This window comes from Apium graveolens, chromosome 9 (genome assembly GCF_009905375.1).
Source record: "Apium graveolens cultivar Ventura chromosome 9, ASM990537v1, whole genome shotgun sequence".
Taxonomy (NCBI): Eukaryota; Viridiplantae; Streptophyta; class Magnoliopsida; order Apiales; family Apiaceae; genus Apium; species Apium graveolens.
The window spans coordinates 17,289,075-17,309,368 of NC_133655.1; the positions used below are offsets into that span (position 1 = coordinate 17,289,075).

At 31.9% G+C, this 20,294-nt stretch overlaps 3 protein-coding genes across 3 annotated transcripts; 1 reads left to right on the forward strand and 2 right to left on the reverse strand.

Moving 5' to 3' along the window:
• Positions 1–1,234: 1,234 nt before the first annotated feature.
• On the reverse strand, positions 1,235–5,967 carry LOC141684422 (uncharacterized). Its single transcript, XM_074489404.1, has 3 exons — positions 5,775–5,967; positions 3,371–3,626; positions 1,235–1,585 (listed from the first exon to the last, which is right to left on the reverse strand). The coding sequence occupies exons 1-3, from the start codon at positions 5,827–5,829 to the stop codon at positions 1,537–1,539; spliced, it is 360 nt and encodes a 119-aa protein (XP_074345505.1). The 5' UTR covers positions 5,830–5,967; the 3' UTR covers positions 1,235–1,536.
• Positions 5,968–8,272: 2,305 nt separating this feature from the next.
• Positions 8,273–8,701, forward strand: LOC141685064 (uncharacterized). The gene has a single exon (XM_074490187.1). It carries the CDS (start codon positions 8,273–8,275, stop codon positions 8,699–8,701), a length of 429 nt encoding a protein of 142 aa, XP_074346288.1.
• A 4,757-nt stretch (positions 8,702–13,458) lies between these two features.
• Positions 13,459–17,151, reverse strand: LOC141683906 (uncharacterized). The gene is made up of 6 exons (XM_074488706.1): positions 16,996–17,151; positions 16,714–16,913; positions 15,530–15,628; positions 15,313–15,421; positions 15,049–15,236; positions 13,459–13,921 (listed from the first exon to the last, which is right to left on the reverse strand). The coding sequence occupies exons 2-5, from the start codon at positions 16,893–16,895 to the stop codon at positions 15,132–15,134; spliced, it is 495 nt and encodes a 164-aa protein (XP_074344807.1). The 5' UTR covers positions 16,896–16,913; positions 16,996–17,151; the 3' UTR covers positions 13,459–13,921; positions 15,049–15,131.
• Between the last annotated feature and the right edge of the window lie 3,143 nt (positions 17,152–20,294).

A 20,294-nucleotide genomic window follows, 5' to 3' on the forward strand; every position in this document is an offset into this window, starting at 1 on the left:
TTACAGAATTCAAAAGGCCTAACCAAACACAACCCCGGGGACTTGTACCCAACAACACCCCGGGGCTAGGGGGCCACAAATCAAAGAAGAAATACAAAAAAAATTCAAGTTACAGAATTCAAAAGGGCTAACCAAATACAACCCCGGGGACTTGTACCCAACAACACCCCGAGGCTAGGGGGGCCAAAAATCAAAGAGGACATGCAAAAAAATTTCTAAGTCACGCAGGTGATAACACAAAATCCGGAAAAGAAGACCACTCCCCCATCCGGGATAACCCGTATAAGGGAGTGGGAGGCAAATGATAGGACATAAATAATCAAGCCCAAATAAAGTGAAGCAAAAGCCCAGATAGAAAACACCCAAGGCCTAAACCGGGGTGGGCCCAGGGCCACGTGGCATAGGACAAAAATGTTAATTGTCTCATGTTACCAAAAATGGAACAATTGCATCTCAGCCGTCCATATGTAAGGATCCCAAGACAACACTGGTGGAAGAAGGACATCCGGCCCCACAATCTATCCAAACCGTCCAGTCACTCACCAACCAAGAACTATCAAGGGCTAGGATGAAAAGGTACAAACCCCTAAAACCCTAAATCTTGAGGCCTATAAAAGACCCCAAGAAAAGGGTTTTAGGGATTGAAAAATATTTGACTGTTACACACCTATACACACACCACTATACATATTTTGAATAGCTCCCTTTTCCCTTTTCTTCTTCTTCAAGAAACCTCATTCTTATTCTCACACCGGAGTTGCCGCGGGGACCGGCCCCTCCGGTTCTGTTTTGCATAGTCCCCTACGTAGCAGGTTACCGCGCACCATACGCCACGTGGGCAAGGCTCGAGCTTACGTGAGAGAAGAGAAGACCCGGGAAGAAATAGAAATAGAGTTATCACTTAATGGTTAATATTTTTTATATACGGGGTCCCTTATGCAGTATCGGTTTAAATGCAAGACTAGCCAATACCAATCTTGAAACAGCTTATTTTTCTGCAACAAGGCAAGTGTACAACAACTAAAAATGCTGATCTTCAAAATAATGATTTCTGCATCAGCTTTCTGGGGAAGTTGTGCGTTGTTTTGAGCTGAACTCAAACTATGATTTCTACATCAATTTTCTGGGGATGCTGTGCATTGTTTTGAGCTGTAGCCTAAATTTTGCATCCTCTATAACTCATTTCTTAATATTAATAAAATGCTCCGAGTGTAACGTTCTTACTCAGACTTCCTTGTGATAAAAATTCATCGATTAAAATCAAGTCACATAAGATATTCATGCAACTCCCCCGACTATCATATAAGGACACGAGTATGCACGGAATATAGAAGACGTGCGCAGGGTCACACACTTGTTCATCATTATACAGTCCATCAAAATCAACTCTCATAATAAGTTATTCACATGATTGCCACATAATATCAGATAGACACATATACAGGCACAAAGGATCCGTAGATATAAAGCTATACATCCAGCACACCAGAAAGAATGACAGGATCCCAAATGTTTAAGCAAGACGTCCATTGTAGCTTAGTAGCAGCATTCTTCAAACAGACAGCAGCAACAAAGGGCAGCCAAACTACACATCATATAAAATAAAAAGCTTAGTCATAGAGCCTTTGCCAAATAGTTTATACCATATGTAGATCAATCCATTAAAAATACCAATAACTCAGAGTCTTACAGATGAGTTGAAACTGTAGAATAATAACCTTACAAAATTATAGCAGTTCCAAGTTTTACACTGAACAGGAAAAATACATTCTAACTGTTTACGCAATGCGGTCTTCTGTAATTGATTCCATCTAAATTTTCATAATGAGTTAAATAAACTTCACAGTTAGTTGCTGCAGACAAACTAAAGCATGCTGCCACAGTTACCACACCTATACTTTTACTAGCATTTCACTTGATGGTAATCTCCATAATCAAATGTTCAAATGGACATATACATGCAATTTTATTGCATAAAACTTGGCCATATTAGAAGTGTTAGTTCGTGGCATGACCATTGTGTTATTCCTTATCTCTAGAAATTCAATAACACCTTTCAAAGTAACTTGATTGAATATGTCCAAAATCTGTCACTCTGTAAGTTCATTATCTGATGTAATTTGAATCTAAGATTTACAGTGAGTCACCAAAGAACCCAAACTTCTACAAACTTAAAATGAGAGAACATAAATAAAGCAACTACTTCAAAAAAAAGGTTATTAAGATGCCAAAATTTATTATAAAAAGTGCAACATTGCAACAATCTAAACCATCTTAAAGTTTCCTATATTTTGGAAGTCATTCTTATAGCATACAAAATGAAGAGCAGTCTTTTATGCTTTTCAGAATTTAAGTTCATTAGTGCTTTTACAACACACGTATAAGAAACCAAACAGATAGGCTTACAATGTAAAAAATGCTGTTCAAAACATTTACTGTTGTGGCATTTCTATAACCATGTTTGTTCTAACAGTATACGAACTATGCTATGCACCATTTGCACCATTCCTATATGTACTTACTACTTACTAGTAAAAAGAAATTGCTTGGTTGGATGACTATTTTCACCAAGCCACTGGCAAAGTGAGACTATTGTCTACTGTAAAACAAGGTAAGACAGCATAATTTTCTTAAAAACGGATTTTAACCAGAAAGTAACTAATACTTCCATATATACAACCATCTACGTTGGAAGGTACTGCAGGGAGTTTGAGTTGCATACTTCATAAGAATGCAACATAAGAACACCTCATTTTTGTCAGAATTTTACAATAAATTAAAGTTTTTAACATCTTGGTATTTCAATCATGTCTGAGAATCCAACATTACACTTGGGTTCACTAGGCTGATTGAAGATAACTGGACTTTTGTTGTGCTATATTTAAGACATGGTATCATTCAAGGATCTCTTTTGATAAGATAACGTAGAAACACCAAAATCATGGTCTCAGATACTTAAAGATCCTCACCCCCTGTAAATGCCCCTAAAACTTTTGTGGTCTCCCGCCTAATGGACGATAGAAGCGAGAAATGTATTTTGATCAGGTATGATGAAAGCAAGAACAAAGCACAATACTGTGGCTTAAGTATGCTCTAACATATTATAAAGCTATTCTGTATAGTTAATGCCCAAAGCAATTATCATGCCGTACTATGGTCATGGGTCGGTGGTGATTATATCACTTCTAATTTATCCAGTTCAGCTATAGTCTTCGGCGGAAAAAGGGTATCAAACACCAAACTTATATATAGAGCATAGAGCATACATACTAAAATTACAAACGAAAACAGTAATGTTCCTGTTCCAATTCACAGTTAATTTGGTGGGAAAAAAACACTTGCACACATTGAGGGAAGTGAGAGTACATACCATCCCTGTAAGAAGGAGGAACCATTATCGTGATGATCATGACAGTGATGATGATGCTCATCATACTGGTAGACCTGGTAAGGAGGAAGTTGCTGAGGTGGTGGAGGAGGATACCCACCACCATTAAAATAGCCCTGATAAACTTGACTTTGTGTTGGAGCATATGGGTACCCAGGTGGCAGCTGTGGTGGGTAGCCTTCGTATGGTGACTGAGGAGGTGGGGGTGCAGATGGGTATCCTGGTGGCGGACCATACCCTGAAGTAAACCCACAAATAAACCAACACTGGAATGAACACTTCACAATATAGTTAATAAATAGTTGAGTAAATTACAGGGAGGTGGCCAAGTTTTACACCAATATTTAAAATGTTGGCTAGTATTTCAAATCCACTAAATGTTGGCTGATGTTTTCTTTAGCCTTCTGAAAAGGTGTCTCGTCCCGCCAAATACCCATTAACGACTCTAATGGAGCTAAGGGTAAAATTGTATCTTAAGAAAATACAAGAGAGCATGTGATCTATCCTCAACAGAAAGATCTGAAAATGCAGTTTGAGCTCTGTTGGGGTTCTTAATTTTGTCAACAGGGAGTCTTCCCGCATTATTAGTCCCTCTACCGCTATTCGAAAGATATACACTTAGGAGAGGAGCTGGGAATCAACAACTTCCCCCTACTCGCATCATAGCATCTTCTGCACATGAGCTAGACCCCTTCCAATTGAGGGTATATCGCAAAACTTTATGCCAATCAACAAGCAAAGAATAAATGGAGTGAGCAAATTCCGCGGGTTCATAATCTGGTTCCGGATTTATATCTGCAGAACTTGCTTCCGGTACAGGATTGGAATGAACTGCATATGAAGATAAAGATTTCACCATCTGCACTTGAATGTCATTCGCCAAGTAAAACCTCCTCACACTCGACATAGCAAGAGATCCCACCTTTTGTGAAACTAAACTAGTTAATATAAAAGTAAAACCTTGAAATCTGTTTCCCTACTCAACCTCGCCAGACGAATTCCCACTACCGTCACATTTCACAATCGGAGATTCCAGCAACATAAACAATGAACCAACTTCTTCAGACACCATATTCGCAGTCACAAAACGCTTGTTCCACCCAACCCCAAATACCTCCTTCAACACTAAACCTCTTGTCATGCTCTCATACTTCTCTCTATTAATCTTATGCCCTTCAGATCAAGATTTACAGCAAGCCACGATCCCTTGTATTAGTAATTATGGTTTTTAGTGGGTTTTACTTTGTAACTCCATCCATTTGGGAAGGTTGTTATGATTTTAAGAGGGCTTTGCATTTCTTTATATCAAACACAAGCTATTTTACTTAAATACTTCTTTAATTTACGATTTTAATTAAGTTAATAGTGCAAAAATAACGAACTTGAAGGGAGACATCTTTAAAAAGGCGGAAGAAAACATCGGCCAATGTTTTGTAAATTTGAAATACCGGCCAACAATTGAAAATTGGTCTAAAATTTAGCCGCCACCCTGTAATTTACTCTAAATAGTTTGACCAACAATTTTTTTAATCAAAAGAAATAGCTAATAAACAAACCTATTCTTATAATATGCAGCTAATAACAATATAGAATTCCAATTACTCTTAAATGAACAACTAGGTGTTCCGCAATTCTCCTTCTTTTCAAGCACCACATCAACCATCCAACACAATAATATAGCCTCTAGAGAATAGAAGACACATATTATATATCCACCAAATACGATGAATCTTATGGTCAAGAGAAAGACAAGCATCAACAGTACTAATAGAACCTAAGGACAATACATGAGAAATTAAGTTTGTTCAATGCATAACTAAAGCCGTAGTCTTGAGGAGCCAAAATTGTAATAGACTTTAGACATCACCAAGCGGCAACAAAACAGCTTAAAAATACATATATCAACACCTTAATTTGTCGAATATATATTAAAACTTTGCAAGTAAAGTTTCAACAGACATATATCAAAATGAGATTGATACCCCTAACTACATACTCACTAAGTTGAGTGAGTACAAAGGCTATTTAATGTTAATGCCCGAGGGGTACATCTGTCATTATGATTAAAAATCTACTAACTATTATACACTATGTATTCATGTAACTCCCGTGAGTATGTACTTAAAAAGGCATTTTTCTATATCAAAATTTATAAATTCCGCGCTTATTGTGTACAAACGGGCACAGGGTAGAAAAAACCGTATAGAAAAATGAGGTGTTTACCGGCTAAATCATGACACGACCAACAACAGTACAAGGAGGAGTCATCCTATTATGCATCACTACAAAATCATTTATGATAAAAAAAAAACAGAGAGGGATTTTATTATATGTATGATGAAGGATGATCCATAAAAAAATAAATAAAAATAAAAATAAAAAATACCTGGAGGAGGATAGTGACGGTAGGGATCTGGAGGGGAGTTTTGGTAACCGCTCATGCCTGATTTTCAATTAACTTTGAGATTGTTGTAATCAAAATCGGGGTTGAGCGCTACAACCTACAGGGACGACATGTTTTCCGTTTGCGTGGTCAAACCAGGTTCTATAGGAGTATTATGCACGCACTTAATTGTCTATTTAATTCTAACCGACTAAATCCTGCCATTATTTCTTAGACTCAATTTTTTAAAATTCAGCTATTCGTATTTCGTCATATATTCTTCGTAAAACAATAAATATATTAAGCTAAAATTCTTGTATTACTTTATATTATTATTTTTTATTTTAATTTAATTCTCTGATTTTTGGTTTCAAGTCATTCTTTATTATTCGATCAGCTCGCTCGTTAACGTGTCAACTACAATGTTCAAACCAATAACTTACTATTTTTTATTATGTGCAATGCAACCTTTTAAATTAAAAAAAAAAAAAACTCTTTACAAAATTTTAGTTCTAGTACAAAATAATTCAACAAATTAATAATTTACAATAAACATTCAAAATTATTTTATATGAATTATATAAATAATTATACTTCTCAATTAGGTACATATTCAATATTACTTAATAAAATATGATTCTTTTTATATATTTACACTTTTTGTTGATTTTTGTAAGAGCTCATTTTAATTTTTTTAAGTAGCGTCCATTAACTCGTGTGTTCACTCATTGTTCAGTGTATTTTAGAGATACACGACTATCGGATTAGACCCGGGGATTAGACCCGGTCGGTAAAAATATTTTTAAAAAAAAATTTCAGGCTTGATTTCATCCAAAATAACTAGTCCAATCGAGGTCCACTGATAGAGCTGGCTATCAGTTTTTTCAGAGAAATTTTAATTAAAAAAAATAGTAATATTTACAATTTTTGTTTTTAATTTTATTTAAAATTTTAAGCTTTTATTAATGCGTGCACACTTCTTATTAAAATTTTGAACAAATATTCACATCATATCTTTAAATGATTTAAATTTAAAATGTTTGTTTATGTAATTTGGTCTTAATATCAATTAAATGTGCTTATATGAATAATTGATGAGTACATGTTGGTTTAGTAAATATATTATTCAAAATTTTGGACTTTTATTCGCAACTATATTTAATTTTAAGATAAATTTGGATAAAGCATAATGCATCCTAGGTTTTACTCAAATACTAGTTTACTACGTCGCAAGTACTAGTTTACTACGTCGCGTATCGCATGGGCCTTCTAAAATATATTATGTTCACCTTTCTTTTTTGTTTTTGTTATTTAATTTTGGTCATTTTGAAATTTTATATATAAAATAAAGCAAGATAATTTAAAAATCGTTTTCTCGTTAAATATCTTTACTCCAATGAGCCGTTCCCTCATTACTAACAAATATATTATCACAAAATTATATTATTTATTAGTCAATAATTAATGTAATATTTGTTTTTATTTAGTAATATATAAATTTAAGAAAATTACAAAAATATATGTGAGATGCACCACCTCACCGCTTTCGTTTTCTTATTTATATAAAATAATAATATAATATAATATAAAGACATAACGATTTTAAAAAATATTGAGAAAACAAATTTATAAATATTTATTTTTGTAATATTTCATAGTCTATAAATTAAAAGATTTTTTTAAGAAAATAAATATAGTATGTTGGTTTTAGAAAAAAGAGGAGAAATTGTGTTAAAAAGAAATTTAAGAGAATATCAAGATAGTAAGTTGATTTAAAGATAAATGAGAAGTTTTCGAAAAATATTATGATCGCAAGTTAATTTCAAAAATATTAACAAGAGATGTTATAAAAAAAGTTATGAAAATATTACGAACAATGATAAATAATTATAAATATTTTTCTTTGTAATATTTTAAAGTTGAAAATTAAAAGAATTGTTTTACGAAAATATAATATAGTAAATTGAATTCAAGAAAAATAGGACAAATGGTATTAAAAACGAAATTTTGGAAAATATAAATATGATAAGTTGGTTTAAAGAGTAAGTAGAAGTTTTAGAAAAATATAATGGTAGTAAGTTGATATATATTTATTTAGAAAAATATAAGATAATTATAAAATTTGATATTTATTAACTCAAAAAATTAGGAAAATTAGAAAAATGGGTTGAGAAGATTTAAGATATGCCACCTAGACGCCTTCGTTTTATCATATTGATGATTTATCATAAAATCCGGGTTTTTATTGGACCGGATCAGGTAGGGCCGAACTTTTATACGAATCGGGCCAAACTTTTGTCTAGATCGGATTTTTGTGAAAAATATGTGACCCGTCAAAAATCTTGAGGCAGATTAGGGTAGGTTGGGCTTTTTTCGAATCTGATTTTTTCGGGATTTATTAAAATTAGATCGGACTGATTTTTTGAATTCGAGTTTTTCGTGCATGTCTAGGCATTTTGGTCCAGGATACTGCACGTCTAAAAAGTCCTTAGAACTAATCAATGGGAGAAACTAATTCAGGAAAAATCAGGCTGAAGCTCCTTGTAGACAGAACTGCCAATCGAGTCCTTCTCGTTGAAGCTGAAAAAGAATTTGTGGATTTTCTATTTCATATTTTAACTCTCCCAGTCGGAACAGTCGTGAAGCTTCTGTCCACAAACAAAATGTTTGGTTCTCTGGGGAAAATTTACAAAAGCATCGATGCCATGGATACCCACTACATGGAACATTACTCTTCCAAAGAGCCTCTTCTTAATCCAAAGATTTTTTCCAATCTTGGAGATACTCCTTTCTTTCTTGGCAACAAAACTACTACTGATGAAATTAATGCTACCAATAAATTCTACCGATGTAACAGGAATTGTGCAAATATTTTGCAGGCTATCCCTATGGAACGTGTAGTTGTGGTTGTGGGACTTCTCGCGAGATGACATACATTAGGTCTCCTGCGTTTGATCAGGCGGCTGCTCAAGTTGGAAAGGGTGGTTATGCTAAAGGGCTGATCAATTATATGATTATGGATAATCTTGAGGTTAAGCCTATATTGTCCACTATTTCTAATATTACTCTTCTCACCAATTTTAAAGATACGGGTGCACTTGAGACTCTCGAGGTTTACATTGGAAAGACTGAGGTAATTTTATTTCAATTTTTATCATTCCTTTGTTATGTAGCACTTTTTTTATTGCCTCTTTATTCTTTTCTCTGATATTTTTTTTTCATAGGTTGTTGATCCGCTGAAGGCATCATTTGTAACAGATGAAGTGTTAACCTCTTTGTTTCTTAGGAAACGGAAAACAGTATCGAACGATGGCAGACTTGGCAGCAGTGTTCTAAAAATCGGTTTAGGTGGCCGCCTAGGCGGCATCTAGGCGCTAGGCGGTGGTAAAATGCCCTGACTCGGACCTAGGCGGTGATTTAGACGTTTTTTCAAAAAATCGGGTCAAAATCGGGATTAGGCGGGCTAGGCGGTCAAAAATCGGTCCTAGGCGGTCTAGGCGGAAAATAATTAATTTTTTTTTACATTTTTATAATTTTAGGTAATTAATTTCATAATTTCACACAATATCATGTCAATTTATAATATAAAGTATTGGTAAGAAGTAACAAGTAATCTAATATATTTATTTTCTCACTTAAAATATAAAAATAACATATTATAATTAATTTAAAAGTGTGAATTAAAATATAGTTAATATTGTAAACTCAATAATTAGTACATAACGCATGTCAAATGTGTAGATATTGTTTAATTTCATTCTAATTTCTTTTTTCGAACAAATATTTGACATATTGATCATTATATAATTATAAAAATTAAAAATAATATTTATATTTTTTCGAATAATGTTCCGATTAATCGGTCCAATTAATCTCTGACTTGCCAATTAATCTCTCGAAGGTACACTCACCGCCCTGGCACGCCTATCGATTTCTGAAACACTGCTCGGCAGTAGTACAAAATTAGAGAAGGGATTGTAATACAAGGGCAACTTGTTAGGAGTTTCTCCCAACATGGGAATTTCAATTTTTTGTTATTAGACTTGTTATATTCATTTTAGATTTTAAATAATTATTAATAATTTATGGACTTTTAAAAAAATTTGTTGATTTTAATTTTTCGTGGATTTTGATAGAGTTGATCCAAAATCTTATAGAGTTTGTGGAGTTTTTTAGAAATCCATCAAAATCTCATGTATTTTGAATAGATTTCAAGATATTAAAAATGTACTACCAAATCCATTAAAATCCACAATTTTTTTAAATAAAAGAAAATACATGGACTTTTGAATACTATCAGATTTTGATGGATTTTTTAAAATCAAAATTGAATAAAATCAAATTTTGATTGACTTTTTAAAATCTAAATTGAATACACTCAGATTTTAAAAGACTTTTTCCAATTCTTATTGAAAACCTTCTGATTTTAAAGTATTATTTAAAATTCAAATTGAATCCCCATAATTTCTAAAATCTATAAAAATCTTTCAAAATCCCAATTAAATACACCCATAATCTCTAATCGATACTTGACGAGTATTCCCTTTTCTAAATTATGTGATACTTCATAAGCATTTATAATTTATATGATTCTTGAAAATAATTATTACATTCCATTTATAAGAAGATACATTTTTTTAAAATAATTATAGTATTGTTACAAAATGACACGTAAGCCAATAGCCATTAAACATGCATGGTAATTAAAATATTTCATTTATATAAAACTAGTTTTCTAAACCGCCTCGCAGGTCCTTCTAAAAATAATGTTTATTTTTTTTCTTTTATGTATATCTTATCTGATCTTGGTCATTCTGAAATAATGAATAATAAATAAATCAGAAAATTTAAAAAATTGTTGTCTCGTTTACACCTTTCAAAAAAAGTATAAACAAATATTATTTAATTAAAATAAATAAATCATTTATCTAATATAACTAAAAACTCTATTAATTATAATCGAGCTTGATATCTAAGGTATTTCTTAGTAGGAAATCAAACACTTCCAAAATTAATTTTATTAATTCAAATTATAATATAATAGAATATTTATAAAATCAAAAAAAAATTAAAAAACAATAACAAATCATCCATATACACTTATATTCAAGACCGAGGAAAAGACTTTTTAAAATTTTAACTATTGAAATTTTGAATCCTTCAATAATATATAATACATATAAAATAATATGTAAATATTTTAACTTTATTAATTTCAATAATATATAACCATTATTTTTATAATTTAGTTTTACGAAACAACAAAATAATAAAATTACAAATATTATAATCAGTTTGTGCATCGCACGGGTTATAGACTAGTATTATTTATTAGTCAATAATCAATGCAATTTTTTTTTATTTAATAATATTAAAAATTGAGAAAATTAAAAAAGTTGATTGAAATGATAAGAAAGTCGTCACCTCACCGCCCTCGTCTTCTTCTTTATATGAGTATAACAATATATTGATATAATGATTTTAAAAAATATTGAGAAAATATATTTATAGATAATTGTCTTTGTAATATTTTCATTGAGTAAACATTAAAAGAAAAATATTAGAAAATTAAAAAATAATAAGTTGATTTTAGGAGAAAGATGAGAAATTATATTAAAAAATAAATTTAGGAGAATGTTAAGATGATAAGTTGATTAAAAGAGAAATGAGAAATTTTAGGAAAATATTATAATGATTAGTTGATTCAAAAATGATAGAAACCTTAGAAGAATATTACGAATGATGAGAAATATTTCAAAAATCTTAAAAAGATGTGATAGAAATCATAGGAGAATATTACAAACCATGAGAAATATGTACAGATACTTGTTTTTATAATATTTTATAGGTTAAAAATAAAAAAGAAATAAGGAAAACAAAATATAGTAAGCTGATTTTAGGATAATGAGAAAAATAGTAGTATAAAGGAAATTTAGAAGGATATCAAGATGATATGTTTATTTAAAAAGAAAGTGAAGTTCTAGGAAAATATTGGGATGGTAAATTGATTTAAAAGATCTTAATGAAAGATATTCTATAAATTTTAGGAGAATATTAAGAATGATGATAATATATTTAGCAGAATATAAGATAATTATAATTTTGATAATTATTAAGTCAAAAAATTTAAAAAAAAATTAAAAAAATAAAATGAAACGATTTGAGAGGCGCCACCTAAACGCACCCGTTTTCTCATTTATATTATAAGTATATTGATACATATTATTAAAATGATGGATAATATGTCCCTTAATGTAAGTTATCCTTTTTCTTTATAAGGTCCGAAAATTCAGGTTGAAAATGGAAAGGCTTATATTTGGACTAAATTTATTTTAGGTTTAAAGGCTTTTTTGGGCCCATCCAGAATATGGGCTGTGACTTGTTAATACTTACTAGCTCTTTAACGTGTGCAAGACACTGGTTCGTTTAAAATATGAATAAATTGTGTGAAATATAATTTACATAATTTTTTATCATGGCGAAAATATGTATTGTGAAATTAATTACCTCCGAGGAGTTTGTGTCGTATAATTAACGATCCTACAAATTTTCTCAACTATTTTTTATTATATACATGAAAGTTCAATATTTGTTATATAAATATGTTTAAAACTTTTAGCATTATATCATATTTATCTTTCGATTTAATATACAACTATACTTTCTTATAATAGTTTCTTATAACATTCGCATAAAAATAATTTGTGCTCGTCACCCTAAAACTATTCGTATTGTGGGATTAATAATCTCTAGGGAGTATGTGTCGTAACATTAATGACCCCACAAATTTGCTCAAATATTTTTCTTATATTCATTAAAGTTTGATAATTGTTACATTTATATATGTTAAAAACTTTTAGCATTATATCACATTATATCATGTATATCTTTCGATCTAATATTTGTGTACGTTTAGTTTTGATCGTGTGATGAGAACTATAATTTTTTATAATAGTTTCTTGTACCATTTATATAAAAATAATTTGTGCTTTTCACGTTGAAATTTTAGTACACTAACCTATTTTTTTCTTAAAATTATTCTTTGTATTTAATATTTTCACTCAAAATAATAAAATTTTAAAATTGTGTTAAAATTATGTCCGATTTTTAAAATATATTAAGATAGATGTAATTTATATATATAGTTATAAATTGTTTTAAATGATGAAAGAGTAATAAATATATGTCATAATGAGAGTTAGACTAATTAATACATTCACATTAGTTGTAAATAATAAGTTTATATTAAATGAAAAGTTATTAACATATATAATTATGAGTGGGGTATTTTAGTAATTTTATATGGAATAAAATGTCTCAATGAATCCCTAGTTGCTCTATTATATAGATAATAATAGATAGATAGATTAGGCTGAGTAGAAATAATCATCCACAATCTTGAATGATGATGAATTACGACTAAATGACATTATGAACTGAAATTTACAACTCTCTAGTCTCCACCTCAAATTTGAGCTATGAATTTGTAGAACATATCAACAAAAATATATCTTAATTATTCTATACGTCCCTCAACTGGCATAATTTAAATCAGTTGTGTGGATAGCTTCGGTAACCAAGTAGCGGGTATAATAAGTGTAGAATGCATCAACATAGTACAATTCTACCTATATACTAATTCGATCAATTTGGTATGCAACCTGGAGGCTAGGGAACCCAACAACAGTTATGAGAAAATGGAATAATTAAAGTTCAAAACTGAGTAAATTAAGAATCCAGGGGAAATGTACCCATAAAAGGAAAAATACAAAGGCAACTACTAATGTCAGAGCTATGGAAGAGTCACCTGAGCGGCTTAAACTAAATTTCTTTACTACTAAACTCTTTCCTCAAAGATGTCCAGCATAATCCTCATACTATTATGTGTCGGTTCAGATACAAAACTAAAAGTAAATTACAACTTCACCAGCAGATTTCCCTTTAATAGGTGAAATTTTCCCTGAGAATAACAAAGAGGGCGCTGCTTTGAAGTGACCATTTGGGAGTATAATTGTAGGCTAGGGACAATCTATAAATCAGCGTTTCTTCTTGCCTCCCTTTGCAGCACTGGATGGGGATGCAAGCAAGTAGATGAACAATACCACAATAGAGATCACAGATACTAATGACCCGTATTTTGCCAACAACCTCTGCAAAAAATGGAAAAATATATTGTAAGCAAGCAGTGGCGGACGCAGGAAGTTATTTTAGGGGGGGTCCGAAAAAAAATATTTTTTATCGAGTCGAATTCATATATAACGAGTACAATTTTCACTTGAATTTGGAAAATTTTGAAAAAATGTGATTGAAAGTTTAATCGTTTGAAGATACTTTAGGAAGAATTTTGTCATTTGCATACACCATGTAGTTGCACTACCATGTTTAAACACAATAGAAAGAAAAAGAGCAACGAGAACACAAAGCAGGCAAAAACAGGAAAGAAAAGAATAAAATGCAAAAAAATTGACCCAAGAGAGGATCGAACACTGGTCTCCAGCAAGAAATTAGTACTAGTAAACCACCTAAGGTACAGAGTTAATAGATCAGAAATAGATGCTAGTTCAAATATACTGAAAATTCAGAGGGGGGCGGGGCAGGGACCCCTCCGGACCCCCCTATATCCGCCTCTGTAAGCAAGGATAAAGAGGTTCTGCATGTACTCTACAACGTTTATTTTATAAATAAATATATACCTGGTGAAAAGCTAGGCCTAAGATTATTAAAATGCACCAACTGTTTCCTACACAAGCGGAAGCATCAGTAAGCTCAGATCAATTTCCACAGAACACCTCCCCCCCCCCCCTTAAATAAACGTTTTCCATGTCATTACACGAACGCACTAAATGTCACAAAACCACAATATGAGGAAAAATAAATGATATCCCCTTCGGTGTCTCTCACATTGAATATTCATATTTACTCTCCTAACAACATCTCCAACAATTGTTCCAAACGCACCAGGAACCTTTAAATGTCCAAATGAATCCAACATACAACCCCAAGTCACCAACAACAAAAAAACCATCATCCCTCCAATGCATTAAAAAAAGAAAGCTATAGTAATACATAATTTTTGTACGAGTCATTACACATAGTTAAATGTGACAAAACCCACAAAGATGAGGGAAATATATGATAGCCAGTTGGTAACTATCACACCAAACATAACATACATTGTGCAAAGATAACAATTGATGCACATGCAGTATAACATTATCAATATATACAAACTACAGGACAAGATCAACTAACAGCAGCTACAAAGTTAAGATAATACCTTGGCCTGGAATGTATGGGCAGCACCAAACAGGAGCACATGCAGAGAAACAATACTTAGTCAATCCAAATTAATGTCTTAGATTATGCCAAATAAAAAGAACGTAAGAAACATACCAGGTCAAACTTCTTCTCAACAGGCTTATCAGCTAGGAGGTCTAGAGGTAGAAGTGGAGTTGAAAATGCCTCCTATATACACAAAAACTTTAGTGCTAGATCATATATTATGTACGTGTATTTACGATATCTGCGTCAAAAAATAAACCTGTAGAGCAGCTTTTGTCGGGACGCGGAATCTGATAATTGCTGGTGTAGCATAAAACACTGTCTGAAGTTTGGACTCTAATTCAAAAGTGTGTGATAGAAGAGCACCACTGGCAAGGAAACAAGTTGGCACGGTAAATAGATGTGTTTCAAAAATATATATCAGAAGTCTGCATCCGTATATTGCTGGAAGTCAGCAAGGGAATATCATTACTTACGCATCAAGCCTTTCCCATGATGTTGAAGTATTACCACTGACTATATTAAAATACTCGTTGGACCAGCTATCATCATTTAAACTAACATCATAAGCAGTCCTGAAAAGAATAATTAAAAGTATTTGAGTAATTTTTATCTCAAAGGTTATTAGGAGACACAAAAAAAACATCATTTCAACATTGCCAAAACAATAAGTGACTTCATTACTCAATTCAAACAATAGAATTAGAAATATTAGGCAATCACTGGCTTCTATATTAGTATTTACTAATGGTTGTGGTAAGTATTAATATCACAAAACAGCATAGCTTCTTTTAAAGGCAGTGAAGGTTCTAAGCTTCTAGCATCGAGATTATAATACTCATGCAGCGATGCTGCTGTTGAAAAAAAAAAGAAAGTAATTTATGGGATCATTAATGGCCTTCATGTGCCTATCTGAATTAACTTGATGGTGGGAAAAATAAGTGATTTCAAAATTCCTATGAGATCCAACTTCATACATGAATCATCGAAACCAATCCATAACAACTTAACACTTGTATTAAAAATCCTCTCTTTTGCAAGAAATGCAACTTAATACTTGAAGAAGACCACACAACATTAAATCAAAAAACAACACATTATCTTCAATTAATCAAAGCATAGATGAAAGTGAATCAACCGACATCACCAAAGTGCTCTTGCTCTAGCCAAATCAGCTTCGTGCCCTCTAAATAAAATCAAAGGTGCAAGCCTTGTCAAAGGCATAATTGGCGTGACTGTTGCTCAATCTGGGGAAAAAACTCAAACAACGCATAATATTATTAACAATACACCCTCCCTTCCATATTATACAACTACATTTGTTTCTGAATCAAATTCGTTTCAATTTACCAAACTATAACTACCAATCTTTGTTCATCATTATCCAATACATAATTAACAACACACCCTCCGTCCCCCTTTCTATATAACAATAAGACTTTGATTCACAATCAACTTAATCTCGACCCCACAAAAACTCCAACCATTATCGAAACAACCAACAACTAAATCTCCGAAACAACTAACAAGCACCACAATTACACTCCAACAAAGACACCAAATACCCAAACACAACTAAACACATCAGATCTAATCAATTACAACTATACACAAACATACATAATGAATTAACAGATATAGAGAACAAGAATGAACATACGCAGATCCCTGATTATACACATCAATAGACACAGAAACACGTTCAGCTCCAGATTTGAGGCGATTAAGAGAAGCTTTCTTGTGCGCAACAATGAAAGGACCATCAGCGCAGCTCACCAAGCTCGTCAACAACAAAACAACACTTAATATTATAAAGCACTTGTTTATCATCAGATTCGCCATTGTAGAGAATTTAATTAGCTGAAACAGATACAGAAATGAATTAAATATGTGTGGAAATAATAGAGTAGAAAGTGAAATTTTTAGGGTTTGTTTTACGTACCTTGATGTATGGATTGATTATGATCTGTGAAGAGTGTTGAAACAGAAGATGCTTGCAAGTACATACGATACAACTATGGGGAGTAGTTTGGTTCGGTCGTTGACGGGACAATACAGTGTACACTCGTGTTTGCGCCAATTAAAGTTTGCCACTTCAGCTTTACGAAAAATTAACGAGTTGTATTGTTTTTTGCGACCCAAATATCCGAGAGATTGAACATTGTTTCCTATCATATGTTCGTTTAAAAAAAAAAAATATTATGACATCTTTAAAAATAATTTACAAAAATATAATTTTTATTTTATATTTTCAAAAATACGATATATCACCCTTACGACTTCAAATACAATCCTATTCAAAAATTTCAAATACATATATATATATATATATATATATATTATTTATAAAATTCAAAAAATGTACACTTTATACGTTTAAGTATATTAATATTATTATTATTAGATTATATGATTGAAAATGTACAAGTATAATTAACGAGTCTAAGTACTTAAAAACAAATTATTTTATTTAAACAAAATATTATTTGCTAAAATTTTACATCACTTTAAATTTTAATATAATCCATATATAAAGAGCCCGGAAGAAAAAAAAACTCCACTACAACCTTCACGAGAATTAATGATAATTTTTTAATCATTTATTGACAAAGGTACAACATATATAGATTATGATTAATATAAGATTTGTTTTAAGGTAAATAATTCATTAATTATAAGTCGTTCGACATTTACAATAATAAACATTTAACGAACACATTACAAAGATCAAATCAAGATTTTTTCACTAAAACTATTGTTGTCGAACAAATTTTTTATTATGGTGCATTTCTCGGTGGTATTACGGAAATTTACAGCTTTCTTGTAAAGACAATCTACCCATTTTGTATAGTCACGAGTGAGTTGTAAACCTGATTTCTCTGAACATGCCTCAAAAATTGATCATGACATTGATATCATAAAACTCTTCTTAATGCACCATTATTATGAACATCTTGCAAATCTACAATCTCGAACATTAAAATATGAACAAACTCTCACAGCGACAGACAAAAATATAATCAAACTCTCACGAAAAGAGACTAACAAACCCACAAAAATGGTAGGAAAAAAACCCAATTACTGGGTAGAAATACTCTCAAATGAAGAGAGATTTATTAAACATAATAAAAATCAACATAAAATTATAATATCACCGACCAAAAAGGATCATCATAGCCTTTAAATCAAATACGGAATTTAGGGTTTGTTGGAGAGAAAATGAGATGGGCAGCTGGTTTGTTCTACGATTACCATATACTTACGTAATTTTATAGGATTACTTCAAAAAGGTACAATTATATAAATGACACAGAAAACATCATCATAACATATTATTTTCAGTAAAATTGCTTTACAAATATTAGAATCACAATGTTTAACAATAATTAAACTTAATATATCGAATTTAACGCCAATCTCATTTAAATTTAAAAATCAAGTGTAACATCGAATAAGTGTAGAATCGTTTATATATTTTTGTAATAAGTAACTTGTATGAAATCATGTTTAATTTAATTCTGATATTTTGTTAGATTTTTTATATATTTTTTTTAATGGTGTGATCATTAGAATCTAAATACAATTTTATACTCCTGTTATGTATTAAAAACTAAGATATATAATTGTTGTATTTATTACTAAGGAACGTGAGCTTCGAGACTCGATTTGACTGCTCTTGTGTCTCGTGACTCGATCTGCCTTAACAAGATGTCTACGTACCTTGCTGATTGCCAAGGATCAAGTCAAAAACGTAGTTCTGATTTGTGGGGTGAGACCCCTTATATAGATGCTGGTGGTCCTTGAATTGGACTTGATATAGGAGACTTGGTAGCCAAGTCTCAGAATTAGAATGGACTTTCGAGTCCTAAATAGTAGTAAACTGATTCCTTATCCTTCTAGGTCCCTTAGATGCTAATCTGTAAGGATTTTTGTCCTTATTGGGACTCTTCTCAATAGCTGATTTTTTCCTTATTAATTAATTACGAAATTAATTAATATTCAGGATTTTTGGGCCTTCTTTGTTCAATCAGGCCTGATTTGGTCCATCAGGCCTGATTTGGTCCATCAGGCCTGATCAATGTGTTAACCTTATTGGTCTGAATATCATACATCTTCTTATTGGGCCTAGTAGCCCAAATCGTGTATAATTAATGTAATATTTAATTACACAATCAAGATTTATTTATCCTTATCATTTGCCCCCCAACTTTTGGGAAACCGTATAAGATTTCACAAAAGTTAAGTTCATTCATTCCCTTACAGGGTATCGTTTTGCGTAAAATGTGGAGCAACCTACACGTTTACAACGATTTGCCTTGTACGCGACTTCAGAGTCGTTTAAAAACTTCCTTTTTATTTTCTTACCTTTTCCCTATTTTTAGGAATTTTCTGGTATTTTTCAGGAATTTTCCCTTTATTTCCGAGATTTTTCCACATTTTCTGCAATTTTTCACAAATATTTTTAAATTTTCAGCCCTTTTTCGACCAGGATCCTGATCTAAATTTCGACCTGGATCCTAGTCGAATTTTGGGCCAGCCTTTCAATTCTGGTTGAATGATTTCGACTAGGATCCACGACCTGGATTTCGACCAGGATCCTAGTCGAACCTTCGACCTGGATTTTTGTCGAAATCTATGTCTTTCTTTGCTTCTTGGTCGTGAGGTTTCGACTAGGATTCACGACCTGGATTTCGACCAGGATCCTAGTCGAACCCTCGACCTGGATTTTGGTCGAAATTTCTATACGTATTTGTTTCCTGGTCGTAAGGTTTCGACTAGGATTCACGACCTGGATTTCGACCAGGATCCTAGTCGAACCCACGACCTGGATTTTGGTCAAAATTTATGTACTTATTTTCGAAAAATATTGTGCTTGATTCTGGAATTCGACCTCAATCCTGGTCTTATTTACCTGGATTTCGACCTCAATCATGGTCTTTTTTCCCCGTAATTTTCGGGTGTCTGTTCGAAAGAATTCGAATAGAATTCACGACCTGGATTTCGACCTCAATCCTGGTCTTTTTTACCCATTATTTTTGGGCACCTGTTCGAAAGAATTCGAATAGAATTCACGATCTGGAATTCGACCTCAATCATGATTTGTAGTGGGCTTCTTCCTAATTCAATTTGGATTGGGCCTTGTTTGGGCCTTCTTTCTTTAGGGCTTTGATTTGGGCCTTGACTTGGGCATGTATTCTTCTAAATCCTAATTGGATTTGGGCCTTTATTTTTCCAAATCCT

Bases quoted from the DNA above. Each gene is read 5' to 3' on its own strand.
- LOC141684422 (XM_074489404.1), bottom strand. From the start codon at position 5,829: ATGAGCGGTTACCAAAACTCCCCTCCAGATCCCTACCGTCACTATCCT. The intron at 3,627-5,774 runs GTATTTTTTATT...GGTTTACTTCAG, and splicing joins CCGTCACTATCCTCCTCCAG to GGTATGGTCCGCCACCAGGA. The intron at 1,586-3,370 runs GTATGTACTCTC...TATGATGTGTAG, and splicing joins TCCTCCTTCTTACAGGGATG to TTTGGCTGCCCTTTGTTGCT.
- LOC141685064 (XM_074490187.1), top strand. From the start codon at position 8,273: ATGGGAGAAACTAATTCAGGAAAAATCAGGCTGAAGCTCCTTGTAGAC.
- LOC141683906 (XM_074488706.1), bottom strand. From the start codon at position 16,895: ATGGCGAATCTGATGATAAACAAGTGCTTTATAATATTAAGTGTTGTT. The intron at 15,629-16,713 runs GTATGTTCATTC...TATTCTTTTCAG, and splicing joins GTGTATAATCAGGGATCTGC to GACTGCTTATGATGTTAGTT. The intron at 15,237-15,312 runs GTTTATTTTTTG...TTGTGTATATAG, and splicing joins CGACAAAAGCTGCTCTACAG to GAGGCATTTTCAACTCCACT.